Source organism: Amblyraja radiata, chromosome 2 (assembly GCF_010909765.2).
Source record: "Amblyraja radiata isolate CabotCenter1 chromosome 2, sAmbRad1.1.pri, whole genome shotgun sequence".
Taxonomy (NCBI): Eukaryota; Metazoa; Chordata; class Chondrichthyes; order Rajiformes; family Rajidae; genus Amblyraja; species Amblyraja radiata.
In genome coordinates, this window is record NC_045957.1 from 72784511 (window position 1) to 72805835 (window position 21325).

General features: G+C 43.1%; 1 protein-coding gene across 8 annotated transcripts in view; it reads right to left on the minus strand.

Annotated features, from left to right (window-relative positions):
* Positions 1-21325, minus strand: part of relch (RAB11 binding and LisH domain, coiled-coil and HEAT repeat containing) — a 127288-nt gene that overhangs the window by 93452 nt on the left and 12511 nt on the right. For all 8 annotated transcript variants that reach the window (XR_004416640.1, XM_033048925.1, XM_033048935.1 and 5 more), the window contains exon 2: positions 15333-15422. Coding sequence is in view for 7 of the 8 variants with exons in the window: in XM_033048925.1 (XP_032904816.1) it covers positions 15333-15422 (90 nt within the window). In the remaining variant the exon portion in view is untranslated. The remainder of the gene's footprint in view (positions 1-15332; positions 15423-21325) is intronic.

Sequence of the window (21325 nt, forward strand, 5' to 3'; positions counted from 1 at the left end):
GGTGTGGACTTGGTAGGCCGAAGGGCCTGTTTCCATATATATGTTTTACATATATATCTTAATGTAATTGAACCACGTATTTAGTTGAATATGTGGCGTTATTTTTTCTTGTTTCTATAATCAAAGGTTGATTAATTTATTTGTGCAGAACAGTGATGGACTCCTCTTGCTGTGTGTGTGTGTGTGTGTATAAAATATAATATTTCCATACATGAACATACTAAGGTCATTCATGTGCTGCAACTGTTGATCAGAGCCTGGCTCTACTGTGGAATGTAATTAGGAATGTAATTTAGCCTAACCTTATTCATACCTAATCCAATTTAAAGCATAAATGTTGCATTCTGTTTGTATGTTAAAAGACTCACCACAGTATACAGTATTCACAATTTCAAGCTGAAAAATGCAAAAGCTCCCTACACTAGGAGGGGGGGAACACCCTCCTTCCACACCCTCCCCCCTCGGTCGCTGCGCTCCCTCGCAATTTCTCACTCTCAACGCTCACCCAATGTTGGCAGCCCTGGTACTACTGACATGAGGCCCACTGGCCTATAATTTCTCATTTCTCGTTTGAGTAATTGAGTTTTGATTATCTCTACAAGCCTCATAAACAAAGGGATAACATTGACTACTCTCCACCCCCCTGGGTCCTTACTTGTGACTAGAGAGGATACAGAGATCTTCATCAAGGCCCCAGTAATCTTCTCACTTGCCTCTCACAATAACCTGGGATAAAACCCATCAGGCCCTTGGGATATATCCATCTTAATGTTTTTCAAGAGACCCACCATTACCTCCTTCTTGATCTCAAACTGCCCTAGTATGTTATTAGACTGATCTCACTATCCTCCAAGTTCTTCTCCCATTGTCAGCAATGGAGACATACATTCAGAAATAACATTCCTGTGGGTTGGACAGCCTAGAATTCAGGGGGAAAGTTAAAAAATAGTGAATCTAGGAAACAATTCTACACAGTGATGGAAGTTCAGAACACTTCTACAAAAGAGTGATTAGAGATCGATTGCTCATTTTAAAATTGGTAAACATTTTTTCAAACTTTTCAGCTATAAACCCAACGAATAACTAAAAACTGACCTGAACATTGATATATGATTTTCTGGAAATTAGAAAAGTAAGCAAGTATGTAATATGTTTAACCCAAGAACCTTACAGACTAGAGAAACATGATGGGAAAGAGACCAACATAATAGAGATAACTTAAAAGTCATGTTAGGAGAGGCATTTTATGGAGTAGGGACGTGTTCCAATTGCAAGGCATAGCTAGCTGGAGCAAAGGTAAACATAGGACACTTGTACACCAGGTCGAGGGCAATAAAATTGATATAAAATCCTAATTACTTTACAACCTCGATAGAGAGGAAATAGAATAACGGCTTTCTAATCACAAGAAAAGTCCCAGTTGACAAAGGACAATTATTGTCACATACACTCATTGGTGCAGTAAAATTTGAGTTACCATGCAGCACACAAATAAGATAAACATAACACTTTAGTATTTAACATAAAACATAAAAAACATCCCTCCACAGCGGAATCAACGTTTCCCACTGTAAGGCACCAAAGTTCAGTCCTCTTCCTCTGTTCACCCTTGGTCAGGGCCTATTGATGCCTCCGCAGTCGCCGCAACGGCGGCCCGATGTTTGTTTCAGGCCCTCGAATGGAAGAACAATCTCAGCGACCCAGAGCCTCCGAATCGGCCACTTCCTACAACGGAGACTGCGGCTTCCGAAGTCCACAGGCCGAGCTGGGCGGAGAATAGGCTGAAGGCTACTCTAGCAAAAATAAGACGTGGCCTGCAGTGCCACGGAGCAGCGGAACAGCACTGGAGGACATCAACAACATTGCTAGGCCAGGCCGATCACTGCAGCAGTGCAGCTGCCAGGACAACAGGCCTTCCAGGCCAAGGTAAGACTATACTTTTAAGAACTTGAAAAGCACAAGATGGCACTGAAATGTGGCCCCACAGTGCATTCTCCTATTCTTGCACTACAATTGCTGTATTTTTGTGCTTGGGTATGATTGTGCTCATGTAAAGTCTGATTTTACTAAATTGTATTCAAACGAAGAATTCCACTGTTTATAGGTGCATGTGACAATGTAATACCATTGACCTATTGTACTTGAGTTTACATGATTTCTTGAGTGTACATGAATCTATTATGTATAATATTACCTGATTTGATAGCATGTAAAACAAAGCTTTTCACTGAACATCAGTAGACATGACAATAATAAACCTAAAATAACTTGTTGCCACTGCCTCTAATGAGAGTTTCCTCCAATTTCCCTCCTCCTGATGCCAGATGAAATGATCTATAGTTTGCAATTTTCTCTCTCTGCTTTCTTTCTTAAATTCATGATAAACAAAATAATAACTTCCAGTCTATGGGAATGATGTTAGAATTTTGAAAAGAAAATCAACCACAAGTCCTTGTACCATCTCCAGAGCCCTACATCATTTACAGGTAGCTCTATACATGTTCACCCACAAAGATGAACACAAAATACATTTAATTTTTCTGTCATATCTGTATTCTATATAATTTGATATCAGTCTGTAATATTTTTTGTTTTTACATGCCTTTAAAAACAAACAGCTTCCTTGAATATTTGTAGCAGTTTCATCGTCACTTTTTGATTTGCAGCTCAGGTAGGACTGCGGGAAGATGTAATGCTAATTTGAGTTGCATAAAAGCTCATTTGAATCCAAGCCATACGGCACAAAAATATGCCTTTTGCCCCACCATAACGATAATATCCATTACATCTACCTACATAAATCCCGTTTATCTGCACACTGCTCTCAGCATGGCTGCTGTGGAGAGGAGACAGTTGCCCATCTCTCCGCAATGTGGGGATTTACTAAGCAGGTCTGGAGAATGACGCAAGAGTCCTAGTCGCAGTTAATCCTAAACAGCTCATAATAGAGGACTCACTGATTTATGGTAGATAAAAATGCTGGAGAAACTCAGCGGGTGAGGCAGCATCTATGGAGTGAAGGAATAGGTGAAGTTTCGGGTCGAGATCCTTCTTCAGACTCAGATTTACGGGCTGTTCCCAGTGATACAATCGAAGACGGACATCAAGTTCTGCTGGAAGATCATGAGTGAAAGAAACTCTTTGATCTACCCAAAACTTGTTGGCCTATCAACACAGTGAGATATCCGTCAGGGAATGTTGCCAACTAGCCCATTCGAGATTGCAGGAGTACATTGCTGATAGAACTCACTGAAGCTTGGTGCAACCAACCTCAAGGACTACACTACAGGATACGCAGAGAATGTCTGGAGTTTTTGCACAGTTTTTACTTTGTGCATATTTTTTATTCTAAATAGTTACTTTTGGAAATTAAAAACAACCTGCATTAGGTTGATAGCCTTCTATGCCTTGGTGATGCATGTTCTTATCCAGATGCTTCTTAAATTGTGAGAGAGCATCTCTTCCACCACTGCTTAGGCATTGCATTCCAGATTCCAACCACCCTGTTTCCCCAGCACTCCTTTAAACCTCCCACTTTAATCCAATACCTTCCTACCTTATATGGAAGAAAAGTTGTTGCATTACCTCAGTTTTGAGGGCCGTAGCACTAAGTTATCAGATACTTTGAGCAGTTCACATCAATTGCACATGCGACACCATACTCCTGAAACGTGTCCTACTCCAAGCATTTGTGGGACAAGATTACCAGGTGGCAGAAGAACAGATTCAAGGATGTGCTCACATCTTCCTTTTAAAGCTTACAACATCCCCAGATGCTCCTAGAATCTCTGGCCCATGAATGCTTGAAGTGCAGAAGGAGCACTTAGGATAGAAGTGAGACCAGAGGCCCCATTCAAGCACAAGGAGCAGACCACACTACAAACCATACACTTGTCTGGCCTGTCAGTTACTGCTTATTCCATTCTGTGCAAGAATCTACAGTTCCCACAATGGCCTCATTAGCCACGCCAAAACCCATAAAATTGGAGTGGACGCATCCTTGATGCAGATGGATCACCTAAGAAAATCATGACTGGACCAGTAACCCAGGAGATTCGCATTACAATCTCACCGTGGGAACTGTGGAACCTAAAGACATTTAACAATCGAGAATTGAGTAAGAAAAAGCTATTCTTAATAATGATTACCATGCAATCGCCAGATTGTTGTAGAAACTCATCTGTTCCCTTCATGCCCTTCGAAAAAAAGAAATCTGCCATACTTAGTTGGTCAGGCTTACATGCGATTCCAAACTGTTATAACCCTACAACGCTGAACAGGGTGGGTTTTTAAAAAGTCATGTTAAGAATATAACCATTTTTTCCTCCAAAAAAATGCAGATCAACAATACAGAATGATGGATTCAAATAGATGGAAACCAGAGAGGAATTACCGAATATCACAAGTGAAAAAAACAGCAAGGTTCGGCACAAGTGAACTGCAACAATACAGATAAACAACCATGAAAACACAGAGATGAGTAAAAATAAATGGGGACAGCATCTTAATTTATATTTGGTTGGTTTGAACATGGTTCCATCAGCTTGGTTTCAGCTAACTCAACTGCAAAATATATTGTTCTGGTGCTTTTTGTTTTCATATGCATCACGATCAAATATAAAATAAATAATTTTACACAGATTCCAGAGAAAAAGTACCAGTCATTTAGGTTAAAAAAAAACAACCAAGGGAGAAATGTAATCTTTAACTACCATTTATGAATTATAAACTTGCATCTGTTCCATGGATTGGTTTAAATTTAGTGATTTGTATTATACATGCTTAAAAAGAGTTGTATTTAAAGAAACTCCATTTCTCTGTAAAATAGCTGTAAATAGTCAATGTCAGATGGACATCAAGGCACATGACCCTTTTCCAACGTTATTCCTGCCAACCAAGTTGGCTTATTGGGCTAGTCCCATTTGCCTGCATTTAGCCCAGAGACTTCTAAACCCTTCCTATCCATATAATTGAACAAATGTTTTTTTTTTTTTAAGTTGTAATGGTATCCACTACCATAGCTTCCTCTGGCAGCTCATTCCAGATAATCCTCCATGTGAAAAGGTTCACTGAGCAGTGCATTTATTTCAGAACAAGAAACAGAGAATTTACTTAATTCTCAAACAGAATCCAAATAGAGGTGGTTAAAAATACTTTGGAACCAACTTCCAGCTCCAGAAGGAAACTTAGTATAAAACCAGGAAGACCTTTTTTATTGTCTTGATTGTGAAATAAGAATGGTTAAGTACACAAATTTCACCCAAAAGCATGCCACAATTACAGATCATTTAAGAAATCTATAAACTTTCATTAAACCACGATATCATTGGATTTTCACCCCCACATCTACCCTCCCAGATTACAAATATATTACAAGTATTTCTTGCATTAATTACATTTAAAGGATATTACCATAAACCCTTGTTTTAACAGACTTCTTTATCACAGATTTTGGTTATTGTAGACCAAATCTATTGTGAACTGTTTGTGGCTTCATGGAATGACCACTAGGTGGATGGAACAAATGGCATAGAAACATAGAAAATAGGTGCAGGAGGAGGCCATTCGGCCCTTCATTCATTGTGATCATGGCTGATCGTCCCCTATCAATAACCCGTGCCTGCCTTCTCCCCATATCCCTCGACTCCACTAGCCCCTAGAGCTCTATCTAACTCTCTCTTAAATCCATCCAGTGATTTGGCCTCCACTGCCCTCTGTGGCAGGGAATTCCATAAATTCACAACTCTGGGTGAAAAAGTTTTTTCTCACCTCCGTCTTAAATGACCTCCCCTTTATTCTAAGACTGTGGCCCCTGGTTCTGGACTCGCCCAACATTGGGACCATTTTTCCTGCATCTAGCTTGTCCAGTCCTTTTATAATTTTATAGGTTTCTATAAGATAACCCCTCATCCTCCTGGCGTTTTTGAATCATTTTAGCTTGGTTTAGTTTAAAGATACAATGTGGAATCACCACGTCCATTCCGATCAGTGATCACCCATACACTATGTGAGAGGACATTGTTCTGCAGAAGAAGATTTGCAGAAGATCTGACAGATCCCAAGGCAGGAGCAGCCAGATCATTGATTTCATATCTGGTTCTGTTGTGCAGCAGGGGAGGGAAAAGTGAGCAGTGTTATGGAATTCCCTAGTCAGGGGCACAAGCAGCCATAGTCATGATCTATATTGGTATGAACGACATAGGCAAGAGAGATGAGGCCTGCAAAGTGAATTTAGAAACTAGGCAAGAAGTTAAAAAGTAGGACCTCTAAGGTTGCTATATCACGGTTACTCCCTGTACCACGTTGGTGAGATGAGAAAGAGGAAGACAGTACAGTTAAAGGAGTTTTGTTGATGCTATTTGGCAGGGATTAAACTCGCTTAGCAGGAGAGTTGGATTGAGTGAAAGCGAGAGGCATGATCAATTAAGGCCAAAAGGAAAAACAGGCAGAGCCAGGTTAAATAACACAGTAGGGTGAAAATGCATATATTTCAAAGCAAGGAGCATTACGGGCAATGTGCAGAAAGGAACTGCAGATGCTGGTTTAAACCGAAGATTGACACAAAAAGCTGGAGTAAATCAGCGGGATAGGCAGCATCTCTGGAGAGAACTGGAATAGTGCATGGAACTACAATATTGTAGCCATTACAGAGATTTGGTTGCAGAAGGGCAGGACTGGCAGATCAATGTTCCAGGTTTCAGATATTTCAGGCACGATAGAGGGGGATGCAAGAGCTGAGGGAGTTGAATTACCTGTTAGAGAGAATGTCACAGCAACACTTAGAGATGATGTAGAAACAATCTGTAGACGCTGGTTTACAAACAAGGGTGCAAAGTGCTGCGGTAACTCAGCAGCTCAGGCAGCATTTAGGAAGTGAGCCTGACCAGATGATTGGAGCTTCAATGGGAGACCATATTGGGAACAGTGATCATAACTTTATATGTCTTCAAATACAGCGAGGAAACAGAGATACAGCAAGGAAACAGGCCCTCCAGTCCACTCAGTCCATGCCGACCAGCGAACACCCTATTCACAAACACTATCCTACACTCTGGGGACAATTTATGATTTTACCGGCCAATGAATCTGCAAACCTGAGTGTCTTTGGAATGTAGGAGGAAACCGGATCACCCGGAGAAAACCCACGCAGTCACAGGGAGAACGTACAAACTCTGCACACTGAACACCTATAGTCAGGATCAAATCCAGGTCTCTGGTGCTGTAAGGCAGCAATCTACTGCTGCACCACTATTCTGCCCAGATGGTTATAAAAGAGGATAAGAATTGACCTCAGGACAAAGTGCTTAACTTGGAAAAGGCTAATTGCAAATAGTATAAGGAAAGATCTGGACAAGCCGGGAGAAGCTGTTATTGGGTAGGTGCACGACTAATAGGCCAGCAGATCGGAATTCAGAACCTACATGTACCTGTGAGAAAGCAGGACAAGAATACAAGGCTTGGGAACCTTTAATGGCGACACAAGTTGCAAATTGGTCAAAATAAGAAAAAAGGAACCATGTGTACGGTTTAGAAAAATGAATTTTGGACTGGACATTGGAGAATATAAACAAGCAAGCTTAAAAGAGGAATCAGGAGTGCTAAAAAACACTTGAATTGTAGAATTACAGTAGGATTGTCAGAGTAGGATTACAGAGAATCTTTTGCCGTTTTATACACACATTAAAAACAAGAGGATAACTGGGAAGGAGTAGGACCGCTCAAAGGAGGGAACTTATGTCTGGAGCTAGAGAAAATGAAAGGTGCTAAATGAGTAGGGGCACTCCCTGAGTTACGTAATAGGCGACTTAGATAAACTCACACTTACGCAGACAATTTACATTATGTGGTCCTGTTTTTTTGAATGACGTATTATTGCAACAGGAGGATGGTGAGGGCTTCCTGTCCGCTTCACAGATATAAAAGCGTAGCCCAAGCTTTCTGCACTTCCAGTTTCGGCCATTGTCAGGCTTGGTCTCTCTGCACCGCCCGGTTCACACGGCTGTTGTTGCGGCTCATGTTGTAGCCCCTGGCTGACAGTGCTTTCTTCAGGCCGCCGCCAACAACAGGACTTAGTCACCGTGGGGCTCCTCTGTAGTCACCGACGTCTTCCAAGGCGGAATGGACTAATGGGAGGGGACGGCGGTGGTGAGGGGAGTGTACAAATCGATGGCCGACAGCAAGAAGCGGCAGCTGGTGAATGGGGAGGGAGCCCCCATGGTGACTGAGCCCGTCCTGTTGGTGGACTGAAGAAAGCACTGTCAGCCAGGACTAAAACATGAGCCGCAACAATAGCCACGTTAAACGGGCGGCATGGCAAATAGTGAAGAAGTGCTCACTGGTGCAGACAAAGTGCTAGAGAAACTCAGGTCAGGCAGCATCTCTAAAGAACATGGACAGGATGGTTCGGGTCGGGATCCTTCTTCAGCATGCTTTCTATGTTGAATCTGAAGAAGTTTGTAAGAGACACTGGAGACATATCATTTGACTTGACCTATGTTTGACATTGCAAACAGTTTTGTCTGCAGTGGCAGGATGGTTAAACCCCTGATTCAATCAATCTAAAGAAAGGTCCTGACCTGAAATGTTACCTATCCATGTTTTCCTGAGATGCTGCCTGACCTGTTGAGTTACTCCAGTACTTTGTGTTGTGTTGTGTATTAACCAGCAACAGCAGTTTTGGGTTTCTAGCTTCTCGGCTCCGGTTTCCTCCCACACTCCAAAGGCGTACAGATTTGTAAGTTAATTTGCTTCGATAAAGATTATAAATTGCCTTCATGTGTGGATAGTGCTAGTCTACAGGGATTGCTAGTTAACGTTGACTCGGCGGGCCGAAGTGCCTGTTTCGGGTCGAAACCCCTCTTCAGACTGATGTCAGGGGAGTGGGTGGGACAGAGATAGACTGTAGTCGGAGACAGTAAGACCTATCGGAGAACTGGGAAGGGGAAGGGGACGGAGAGAGAGGGAAAGCAAGGGTTACTAAAAGTTAGAGAAGTCAATGCCCATACTGCTGGGATGTAAGCTGCCCAAGCGAAATACGAGGTGCTGTTCGTGCAATTTGTGCTGGGCCTCACTCTGACAATGGAAGAGGCCCAGGACAGTGTGGGAATGGGAGGGGGAGTTAAAGTGTTGAGCAACCGGGAGATCAGGTAGGTTTAGGAGGACGAAGCAGCAGTGTTCAGCGAAACGATTGCCGAGCCTGCGCTTGGTCTCACTGACATACAGGAGTCCACACTTGGAACAGTGGAGATGTCGGAGATGGTCCAAGTGAATTTGAGTGCAGGATGGAAATTAGTCGTGAAGTTAATGAAGTCAGTGAGTTCTGCATGGGTGCAGGAGGTAGCACCGATGCAGTCGTCAATGTGGCGGAGGTAGAGTTCGGGGAAAGGCCCTGGAACAGTGATTGTTCGACGTACCCTACAAAGAGTATGAAGAAGGGTCTCGACCCAACACGTCACCCATTCCTTCTCTCCAGAGATGTTGCTTGTCCAGCTGAGTTACTCCAGCACCTTCGATTTAAACCAGAATCTGCATTTCTTTCGTACCCAACAAAGAGGAAGGCATAGCTGGGGCCAATGCGAGTGCCCATAGCTACGCCTTGGATTTGAAGGAAGTGAGAGGAGTCGAAGGAGAAATTGTTAAGGGTATGGACGAGCTCTACTAAATGCGTGGCTGAAAGACTGGTGCAGAGGGCAGGGATTCAAGTTTCTGGATCATTGGGACTTCTTTTGGGGATCCTGTACAGAAAGGATGGGTTGCACTTGAATCTGAGGGGGACCAATATCCTGGTGGGGAAATTTGCAAAGGCTACTGGGGAGACTTTAAACTAGAATGGTTGGGGGGAGGGACTCAAATAGAGAAAGCTAGTAGACAGAATGGGAGGCAGGAAGCAGAAAAGGGAAGCACTCGGACACAAGAGGAGAAAGAAGAAAAAGGAAATAAACAGAGAATAAGAGGCGGGGGGTTTCTTAAATGTGCATATTTTAATGCTAGGAGCATTGTAAGAAAGGTGGATGAGCTTAGAGTCTGGATAGACACCTGGAAGTATGATGTTGTGGCGATCAGTGAAACATGGTTGCAGGAGGGCTGTGATTGGAAACTAAATATTCCAGGATTTCGTTGCTTCAGGTGTGATAGAATTGGAGGGACAAGAGGTGGAGGTGTTGCATTGCTAGTCAGGGAAGATATTACAGCAGTGCTTTGGCAGGATAGATTGGAGGGCTCATCTAGGGAGGCTATTTGGGTGGAACTGAGAAGTGGGAAAGGTGTAGCAACACTTATAGGGGTGTATTATAGACTGCCAAATGGGGACCGAGAATTGGAAGAGCAAATCTGTAAGGAGATAGCAGTTATTAGTAGTAAGCACAAGGTAGTGATTGTGGGAGATTTCAACTTTCCACACATAGACTGGGAAACACATTCTGTAAATGGGCTGGATGGTTTGGAGTTTGTAAAATGTGTGCAGGATAGTTTTTTGCAGCAATACATAGAGGTACCTACTAGAGGAGGGGCAGTGCTGGACCTCCTGTTAGGAAATGAGACGGGACAGGTGGCGGAGGTATGCGTTGGGGAGCACTTCGGGTCCAGTGATCACAATACCATTAGTTTCAATATAATTATGGAGAGGGTCAGAACTGGACCTAGGGTTGAGATTTTTGATTGGAGAAAGGTTAACTTTGATGAGATGCGAAATGATTTAAAAGGAGTGAACTGGGACATTTAGTTTTATGGGAAGGATGTAGAAGAGAAATGGAGGACATTTAAAGGGGAAATTTTAAGAGTACAGAATCTTTATGTTCCTGTTCGGTTGAAAGGAAACAGTAAAAATTGGAAAGAGCCCTGGTTTTCAAGGGAAATTGGACATCTTATTCGGAAAAAGAGGGAGATCTACAATAATTATAGGCAGCATGTAGTAAATGAGGTGCTTGAGGAGTATAAGAATCTTAAGAAAGAAATTAGAAAAGCCAAAAGAAGATATGAGGTTGCTTTGGCAAGTAAGGTGAAAGTAAACCCAAAGGGTTTCTACAGCTATGTTAATAGCAAAAGGATAACGAGGGATAAAATTGGTCCATTGGAGAGACAGAGTGGACAGCTATGTGCAGAGCCAAAAGAGATGGGGGAAGATATTGAACAATTTATTTTCTTCGGTATTCACCAAGGAGAAGGATATTGAATTATGTGAGGTAAGGGAAACTAGTAGAGTAGCTATGGATACTATGAGTTTCAAAGTAAAAGAAGTACTGACACTTTTGAAAAATATAAAAGTGGATAAGTCTCCAGGTCCTGACAGGATATTCCCTAGGACATTGAGGGAAGTTAGTGTAGAAATAGCCGGGGCTATGACAGAAATATTTCAAATGTCATTAGAAATGGGAATAGTCCCCGAGGATTAGCGTACTGCGCATGTTGTTCCATTGTTTAAAAAGGGTTCTAAGAGTAAACCTAGCAATTATAGACCTGTTAGTTTGACTTCAGTGGTGGGCAAATTAATGGAAAAGATACTTAGAGATAATATATATAAGCATCTGGATAAACAGGGTCTGATTAGGAACAGTCAACATGGATTTGTGCCTGGAAGGTCATGTTTGACTAATCTTCTTGAATTTTTTGAAGAGGTTACTAGGGAAATTGACGAGGGTAAAGCAGTGGATGTTGTCTATATGGACTTTAGTAAGGCTTTTGACAAGGTTCCTCATGGAAGGTTGGTTAAGAAGGTTCAACTGTTGGGTATAAATGCAGGAGTAGCAAGATGGATTCAACAGTGGCTGAATGGGAGATGCCAGAGGGTAATGGTGGATGGCTGTTTGTCGGGTTGGAGGCAGGTGACTAGTGGGGTGCCTCAGGGATCTGTGTTGGGTCCTTTGTTGTTTGTCATGTACATCTGGATGAAGGTGTGGTAAATTGGATTAGTAAGTATGCAGATGATACCAAGATAGGGGGTGTTGTGGATAATGAAGAGCATTTCCAAAGTCTACAGAGTGATTTAGGCCATTTGGAAGAATGGGCTGAAAGATGGCAGATGGAGTTTAATGCTGATAAATGTGAGGTGCTACACCTTGGCAGGACAAATCAAAATAGGACGCACATGGTAAATGGTAGGGAATTGAAGAATGCAGTTGAACAGAGGGATCTGGGAATAACCGTGCATAGTTCCTTGAAGGTGGAATCTCATATAGATAGGGTGGTAAAGAAAGCTTTTGGTATGCTAGCCTTTATAAATCAGAGCATTGAGGGGGATGCGAGGGCCTGTTTTGCTCCCAGAAAGTGGTGAATACTTGGAATGCACTGTTGGAAAGAGTGGCACAAGCACAGTCACTCACAGCGTTTAAGACGTGTCCAGATGACCACTTAAGTCGTCCAAAGGAGGTAATAAGCCTAGTCCTGGAATATGGGATTGATACAGATGTGCGCCCTATGGTTGGCGTGGGTGTGGGGGGCTGAATGATCTGTCCGTGGAATAAAGGGAAATAAGGATAGGGCAGAAAAAAGGGCATGCGGCTGTGATTTTGTTGAATAGCAGAACAGATCCAAATAGCTCACTCCTGCTCCTGTTTCGTATCTTTTTGGTTGTCAGATTACTACTTTTATAGTTACACTCAACTGTATAAAGCCACGCATCGTCAGATAGAGTGAATATACACCTAGTGATCCATTTTAAGCAGCTAAATATATCTACCACAAACTACTCTGCTAAGGTCACATAAAACTATTTTCTATGTTTCTATATAGGGGACGATCAGCCATGATCACAATGAATGGCGGTGCTGGCTTGAAGGGCCGAATGGCCTCCTCCTGCACCTATTTTCTAAAACATTATTTCAATTGGGTAGACAACATATTTTGTAATGTTATAGCCTGATAAGATATTTTAAACTGAATACATTAAACCTCTAGTAAACTGGCACATTTGCGATTTTGGTGGAGCTGGACTGGTAGATATCCTGGACCATTGGATGCTATTCCAATTAATACGCCAGTACTTTTAATTCACTAGTGCAAACATTTTTCCAGTGAATCCATCATGTTTCAAGGAAAGGCGGGAACTTAGTGTGGTTAGAGGGAGGGCAGGAATCAGCACCTGGTGAGCCTGATGCTGACTCTGTGTGCTTCCGGCATCAGCAGTGTTATCTTTGATGAATCATCTGTATTTTCATAAATTAGGCACGACATAACTGAAATTTATTGCATCTCTCAATTTCACTGGTTCAAAAACTAAACTGTGTGTGTGTGCACGTGTGTGTGTGTGTTTACTTTAACTTTCTCCCGTGAACGGCACTGCTCTCCCACTTGCCGGCCCCGTCAGCCGCGCCTGCGCAGTTGTAGGAGGGTTGCCATGCCCAGTATCCGCACGTGCGCAGTTGGGGGACGGTTGCTGGGCCCGCCACCATTTTCAGATCGCCATTTTGATTGATGTCACTACGGGGATCTCTGGCGTCACAACGGGGACCCATCAGCCGTGTCTGTGCTATTGGGGGAGGGTTGCCGGGCCCACTATCTGCGCGTGCGCAGTTGGGGGAGGATTGCCCATATCCGCATGTGCGAACGGGCACCAAACGGGTCCATGGGTCGTCACAACAGGGACTCCACTCGTTCGCAGTTGGGGGAGGGTTGCCATGCCCGCAGCCATTTTCAGATCGCCATTTTGACTGGCATCACAACAGGGTTGTCTGGCGTCACAATGGTGGACCCAACGGGTCCACGGGTCGTCAAGTTAATAATAAATTTACATGTAAAAAACAATCACGAAAGGCTGGAAGAACAGATACTAGAAATTAACTTTTGTTCCTACTACACTAAAAGGGTATTCAAAAGTGGCTTGGTGGTTTGCAATTTTTGTTGATCTGACTGCTACTTAAATATTATTTCTTTACGATATTGATCAAATTGTTCAAAAGGGATATGTAGAATGGAACTGCAGATGCTGGTTTAAATCGAAAATAAACACAAAATGCTGGAGTAACTCAGAAGGGTCTCGACCCGAAACATCACCCATTCCTTCTCTCCAGAGATGCTGCCTGTCCCGCTGAGTTGCTCCAGCATTGTGTCTATCTTGTTCAAAAGGTAGGAGGCCTCATGCTGAGTGGGATGTAACCGTGTCTCTCTCCCCTCTCCCGTCAGGCAAGTATAGAATTGTGAAAACACTCACCTCCAGATTAAGGGACAGCTTTTCCACCAGCTGTTATCAGGCAACTGAACCACCTTACCACAACAAGAAAGCAGTGCTGAACTATAACCTTCCTCATAGGTGACCCTCGGACTATCCTTAATCGGACTTTGCTGGCTTTACCTTACACTAAACGTTATTCTCTTATCATGTATCTATACACTGTAAAGGGCGCGATAGTAAATCGATGGGCTCAATTGTACAAATACATATTTGTAAACATGTATTGTCTTTCTGTTGACTGGACAGCATGCAAGAAAAGTTTTTCACTGTACCTATGGCACACGTGACAATAAACTAAACTGAACTTTATAAAGTTATTAATATGACTGTCCTATTTGGAAATAATGATTTTGGTGCACTGTCCATAACATGGAAACTTGCTATTGCAGGTTCTAAAAATCACTGGAATAATTTAGATACATCCCAAATATTTTCAGATCAAATTAAAATGAGCCCCGTGCTGGAATGGAAACCGAAGGAAGGAATCCTAGGTGCGCTATGGTGAATAAAGCAACACCAACAAAGCAGGATGGAAGTTTTGCAGTTTTAATTTTGAGGAAGTCAGCACTAACAGCATCTCCAGTTTTGACTATAAATTCTGTTGTACAGAAGGACACATTCTCAAGCAGGAAACAATATCTCAATGCTAAAAATGCTCATTTATAAAATTTTGTGAATAAAGATGCTAGGGAATTTTGAAAAATCATATGATGCTAACTGATCTCAAATTGTATTAGCATTAAACGCCATGGCACTTGACAGAGAGGAACAGAGCAGCATCTTAACTTCATGACAAACCCCTGGTACCTAAACATGCAAATTATACAACTTGGTAAATTATAAAAATGAGATAGTTCACTAAATTTAATTCATTTCATGGAGCAGAGCAATATCAGTTTTCTCTTCAAAACTAGAAAGCAGTCTTTTACAACTACCTCTGCATGTGCAAAATACAAATGCAGTTGATTTCAATACCAATTTCCAATGCTGGTTTGCAATATGAAAACTAGTAGTTTTCTAGTAAAACTACTAAAACTGTAGTTTACTTTTATTCCCCCATTGTTGGATACAATTTAATCATAACTTTAAGAGATTTGTCCAGCTATAATTCTGAAGTGATCCAAGCCATTCTACAAGTTTATGCCAAGACCAGCAAAATGGCGCTTACCTGCCAAACGCTCATCAGTCTCCCTGTTTCCATCATCAGAATACCGAGCAAAATCCAAAGAATCTAGAGTGCTTATACTGCCAGCTCGATCTATTAAAGAGAGAGGAGTGAGATTTTAGAACCAGATTCATTTTGATTTTCATTATATCTGTTGACAACTAGCTGTTGCTTTTTCTGGGGATAGTCATTTACGAAGGGTGCTAATAGTTGCCACTATTTAAAATGTATTAATATTCTGATTTCACTGCCAACTGTAAACATTCTAGGGTTTTATTCTTCAATTCTGAATTTCAGGAGTCAAGATGTATACAAGACAAAACTAATGCCCCCCAAATCTACGTAGATCTGAGCCTATTTGGAGGTTGAAATGTTTAATAGCAGTCAGGAAGAAGCTGTTCCTGAACCTGGACGTTAGTTATCTTCTTCCCGATGGCAGGAGTCAAATGAGATTCCACCAGAAGAACTTTTTTCCAATCCATCTGAAGAATCCCTTTACTCCAGTTGGATCACTCATCAAACACCTGAGCTTAAAGAATTACATGGCAACTCTTTACTACTTCTCCCCTTAAACAACATATTGTGCTCCAACATCTCATTGGTGATTCTGCAATGCATCTAACCATGGCCTCAGGTTTTAAATACACACAATCATAACATTTGAGAAGAGTATTGTAAATAATATCATTACCACCAATCCAAACCATCTCTCACCTCCATTTCTGCATTCTCATTCGGTACTCGAACAAGCTATCCATATTCAATGTTGTGACTCAGTAAATGTGAAAGACAGGAATTTATGGTCTTCCATCACTGTACCATCAATAAAACTGATGGCTTGTTTCGCAAAACCCCTCCAACCCTTTTAATGCTCACTTATTCAGTTACTGACGAAGCAGCCCTCACCTTGTTTTCTTGGACATTTCTTATTTTAAAGCATCTCAACATGAGGGAACATTTAACCTTCCTAAGGCAAATTGCTTTATTGTATTTCCCCTCCATGCATATTGCAGGGAAAATAATCTTCAATGAAAAAATGTTTGGTAATATTCAGAGAGAAGCAGGAATTACACCATGTAAAGTCAACTAGGACTAGGCAAAAACCAATCCTGAGTAAACTGTCAGAAAGACTTGCTGAGTGGTTAAATTAATGGACATATTAATTAGGGACGAGTCAAATCCCACGTGTAACCGCGGAGTTTCAAATCAATTAATTAAGTCAATTAATTGTAAAGCTAATATTTGTATTGGAGAGAACGGAATCACTGGACTGTTAACTTATTTATCTTAGATAAATGGTCTGGTCAACATGCAGAATCCAGACCAACGACAATTGGCCGAATATCAGTTTATGGGGAATATTTGCTGATTTGTCACTGGCACCAATTGAAATACAATTGTAATGTATCTCAGCAGGAGCAAGGGGAAAAAACCCATAGGATGAGGTCTCTGGAGACTGGGTGCAGGACACTTGTTGCAACAACAGCTCTAATTTATATTTAGCTATGATAAATCTGATCCATTATCCAGCAACAAAATTCTACAGGTAGACAGAAATTGCTGGAGTAACTCAGTGGGACAGGCAGCATCTGTGGAGAGACATAAGAACGGGTGACATTTTGGGTCGAGACCCTTCTTCAGACAAGGGCTGAGGCCAGACGACAACTCTCAAACATCTCCTCCTACATATCCTTGGACCATGATCCCACAGACGAGCACCAGGCCTTATTATCACACACCATGTCTGATTTCATTACTTCCGGCTCCCTGCTCTCCAAAGCCTCAAACATTGTTCCCTAGCCCCGCACGGCCCGGTTTTATCTCCTCCCCAAAATGCACAAACAAACCTGCCCTGGCAGACCCATTTTTTCTGCTTGTTCATGTCCCACTGAATTAATTTCCACATACCTCGACCCCATCCTATCCCACTGGTCCAATCCCTCCCAACCTATGTCCAAGACATCTCACATGCACTTTGTCAAATATAATAATAATTATTAAAATATAAATAAAAAATAAGAAACCTGCACCAAAATTCTGCATGTAGCTTGGGGTAGGGGAAGAAAAATTAATTCTTGCTCAGAGATTTTATTTTTGCATCTACAGTCAATTACAAAGTATTGGCAATGCAGCTTAGGAAAACTAACACTCACCACTAAAGCTTGTTGTGCTGGGTGCCATTTCTGAAGTATGATTAGGTATTACAAATATATATAAAAATGCCACACCAAATCAATAGCATTTAATGCGCTTCTCACAATACCAGCTCTCTGTTGTTTCATATGCGTTTCCATTCCAGAAGGATACATTCACTCGCTCTGCTCCATACAATTACCACACCTCCACTCATGTCAATGATATTGCACAAGACTAGCCAGGTATGACAGCTACTCTGATTTTCTCTGTTTGTGGACAGCAATCTTGGTGCCAGTGTCCGGTGGGGACACAGCAGGGTGCAGAAAATTTGAAATTCATTACACAATGCCACGACACAATTTTATTGTCCTTCATAGAATATAAAAATGCTAATTTGCAGAGAATCATAGGGGGTTATGCAATTTGTCAAATTTATATTTTGAAACAATCCTTATGCACTCAATGTGCAAAAAGTGGAAAGATTTTATTTTTGTACAAGCATTATTGTTCCCAGATTCAGGTGTGACATCTGTCAAATTGAGGCACTCTTGCTGAATCCAAATGCTGATTATCTTCTGTTAGTTTCCAAGCAACCTACTTGTTGCCAAAGCAACAACATCACCCTATACAAGTAGAATATGCTCAACAATACAAAAATCAAGATGAAATATAATGGAATCACTCCATATAAACCATGCCTTTCAAATTAAAGCATTGTACTTTGCCAAAGGAACCTAAATAAGCAAGGCCAAAGTTATTCTACTCATGCAAGATTTTTCGATACTTTTGATATTATCAAAAGGGTGAAAGCCATTCATTTGCAATTGTGATTTCACCTATACATCTGATTTTCTACGACGGTAATATCCTTTGAAATTGCTGAAAAATGTTTTCTCTAAGTGATTCATTTGTTGTAAATTTTATTCTGTCCATAGTCATAGTGTGATACAGTGTGGAAACAGGCTATTCGGTGCAACTCAACCAACAATGTCCCAGCTACACTAGTCCCACTTGCCTGCGGATGGTTCATATCCCTCCAAACCTGTCCTATCCATGTACCTGTCCAACTGTTTCTTAAATGATGGGATAGTCCCAGCCTCAACTACCTCCTCTGGCAGCTTGTTCCATACCCCCACCACCCTTTGTGTGAAAATGTTACCCCTCAGATTCCTATTAAATCTTTTCCCCTTCACCTTGAACCTATGTCCATTGGTCCTCGATTCCCCTACTCTGGCCAAGAGACTCTGTGCAACTACCCGATCTATTCCTCTCATGATTTTGTACACCTCTATAAGATCACCCCTCATCCTCTTGCGCTCCAAGGAATATAGACCCAGCCTACTCAACCTCTCCCGATAGCTCACACCCTCTAGTCCTGGCAACATCCTCGTAAATCTTTTCTGAACCCTTTCAAGCTTGACAATATCTTTCCTATAACATGGTGCCCAGAACTGAACACAATATTCTAAATGCGGTCTCACCAACATCTTATACAACTGCAACATGACTTCCCAACTTCTAATACTCAATACTCTGACTGATGAAGGCCAAAATGACAAAAGCCTTTTTGACCACCTTCTCTACCTGCGACTCAACCTTCAAGGAACCATGCACCTGCACTCCTAGATCCCTCTGCTCTACAACACTACCCAGAGGCCTGCCATTTACTGTGCAAGTCCAGCCCTTGTTTGATGTCCCAAAATGCAACACCTCACACTTCTCTGTATTAAATTCCATCAACCATTCCTCCGCCCACCTGGCCAATCAATCCAGATCCTGCTGCAATCATTCACAACCATCTTCACTAGCTGCAAAACCACTAACTTTTGCCCTGTATGTTCTCATCCAAATCATTGATGTAGATGACAAACAGTAACGGGCCCAGCACCAAACCCTGAGGCACACCACTAGTCACAGGCCTCCAGTCTGAGAAGCAACCTTCCACCTTTACTTCCTTCCATGGAGTAAATTTGCTATCCATTCGGCTAACTCTCCTTGGATCCCATGCGATCTAACCTTCCAGAGCAGCTTACCATGCGGAACCTTGTCAAAAGCCTTACTGAAGTCCACGTACACAACATCTACAGCTCGGCCCTCATCAACCTTTTTGGTCACGTTGTGGTGGGCCGAGCCTCTTTGGTCTCGAACCGTCGTTTGTCGAGCTCAAGCACTCGCGTGGACCTGACGTGATCTGGGCCGAACAATCCACGCCGACCTGGGTGAACAGCTGGCGGGGTGCAGCGGATGATGGAACTAGTCTTCACTTCACAGTCAACAAATTAACAATTAGTACAAAAGGGCAAGGTGTGTGTTGAGCTGTATTGTTTAAATATTAAACCGAGTGTTTATACAACACGTGAACCTCTTCAGTGGTGACCCCGATGATCCAAAACAACCCAGATCAGCAGAACGGAGTTTCACTCAAACTGCCCACCTGGACATCACAGCCCCAAGTGTGGTTTGAACAAGCCAAAGCACAATTACACACCTGCCAGATAACTGCTGATGCCACCAAGTACTACTACGTGGTCAGTGCGCTGGACCAGGAAGCAGCCAGGCGCCTCATAGATTACCTTTGCCAGCCACCAGCCGACAACAAGTACGAAGGGATCAAGACGACAACGAGTACACCAGGATCTTGGCCGATTTCCCTGACATCATAACTCCCAGTTGACAACGGCCAGCCCTAAGCATGGGGTGAAGCACCGTATCCCCACCACCGGACCACCATTCCAGGCACGCGCATGCAGGCTGCCCCCCGACAAGCTCCAACTGGCCAAAGACGAGTTCCGCAAGATGGAGGAAATGGGCATTGTGCGCCACTCAGACAGCCCGTGGGAATCCCGCTTCACATGGTCCCCAAAGCGTCTGGGGGCTGGAGACCCTGTGGGGACTACCGCCGTCTCAATGAGGTCACAGCAGCTGACCAGTACCGTCCCTCACATCCAGGACTTCACGGCAAACTTGGACAGTAAAAAGGTATTTTCCAAGATAGACCTGGTGCGCAGCTACCATCAGATTACGGTTCACCCAGATGACATCCCCAAGACAGCCCTCATCACCCCGTTCCTGCGCATCCCTTGCGGCCTCAAGAACGGCGCCCAAGCTTTCCAACGGCTCATGGACACTGTGGGCCGTGGGCTGGACTTCATGTTCATCTACCTCGACGACATCTTTGTTGCCAGCTGCTCTCGCCAGGAACACCGCGCACACCTCCGGCAGCTCTGCCAGAGGCTCAACAAGCATGGCCTGGCCATCAACCTGGACAAGTGTCAGTTTGGCCTTGCTTCCATCAAATTCCTCCGCCACCACAACAACCAGCACAGAGCGGTCTCGCTACGACCAAGGTCGAGGTCATTCGCAAGTTTGCCAAACCCTGTACTGTGAAGGGACTCCACGTTCCCGGCCACGTTCAACAATGCCAAGAAGGCGCTGGTAAAGGCAATGATGCTGTTACATCCATGGGCCAAAGCACCAATAGCTCTCACAGTCGACGCATCTGGCACAGCCGTGGCGGAGGGCTGGAACTGATCAATGGCAGCTGGCAGCCCCTCGCCTTTTTCAGTCATCATCAGAGACTCCCCCAGAGCAGAAATACAGCGCTTTCGACCGGGTGCTCCTTTCTCTCTCTCTCTCGCTCTCTCGCTCTACCTGGCCATCCGGCATTTATGCTACTTCCTCGAGAGCAGGGATTTCACAGCTTCCACCGACCACAAGCCACTAACGTTTGCCTTTGCCAAAGTGTCTGATCGATCAGCCCAACAGCAGCGCCACCTGGCCTACATCTCAGAATACACAACTTGCGTCCAGCACATTGCAGACAAGAGCAACTAGGTCGCAGATGCGTTGTTCCGCACCGC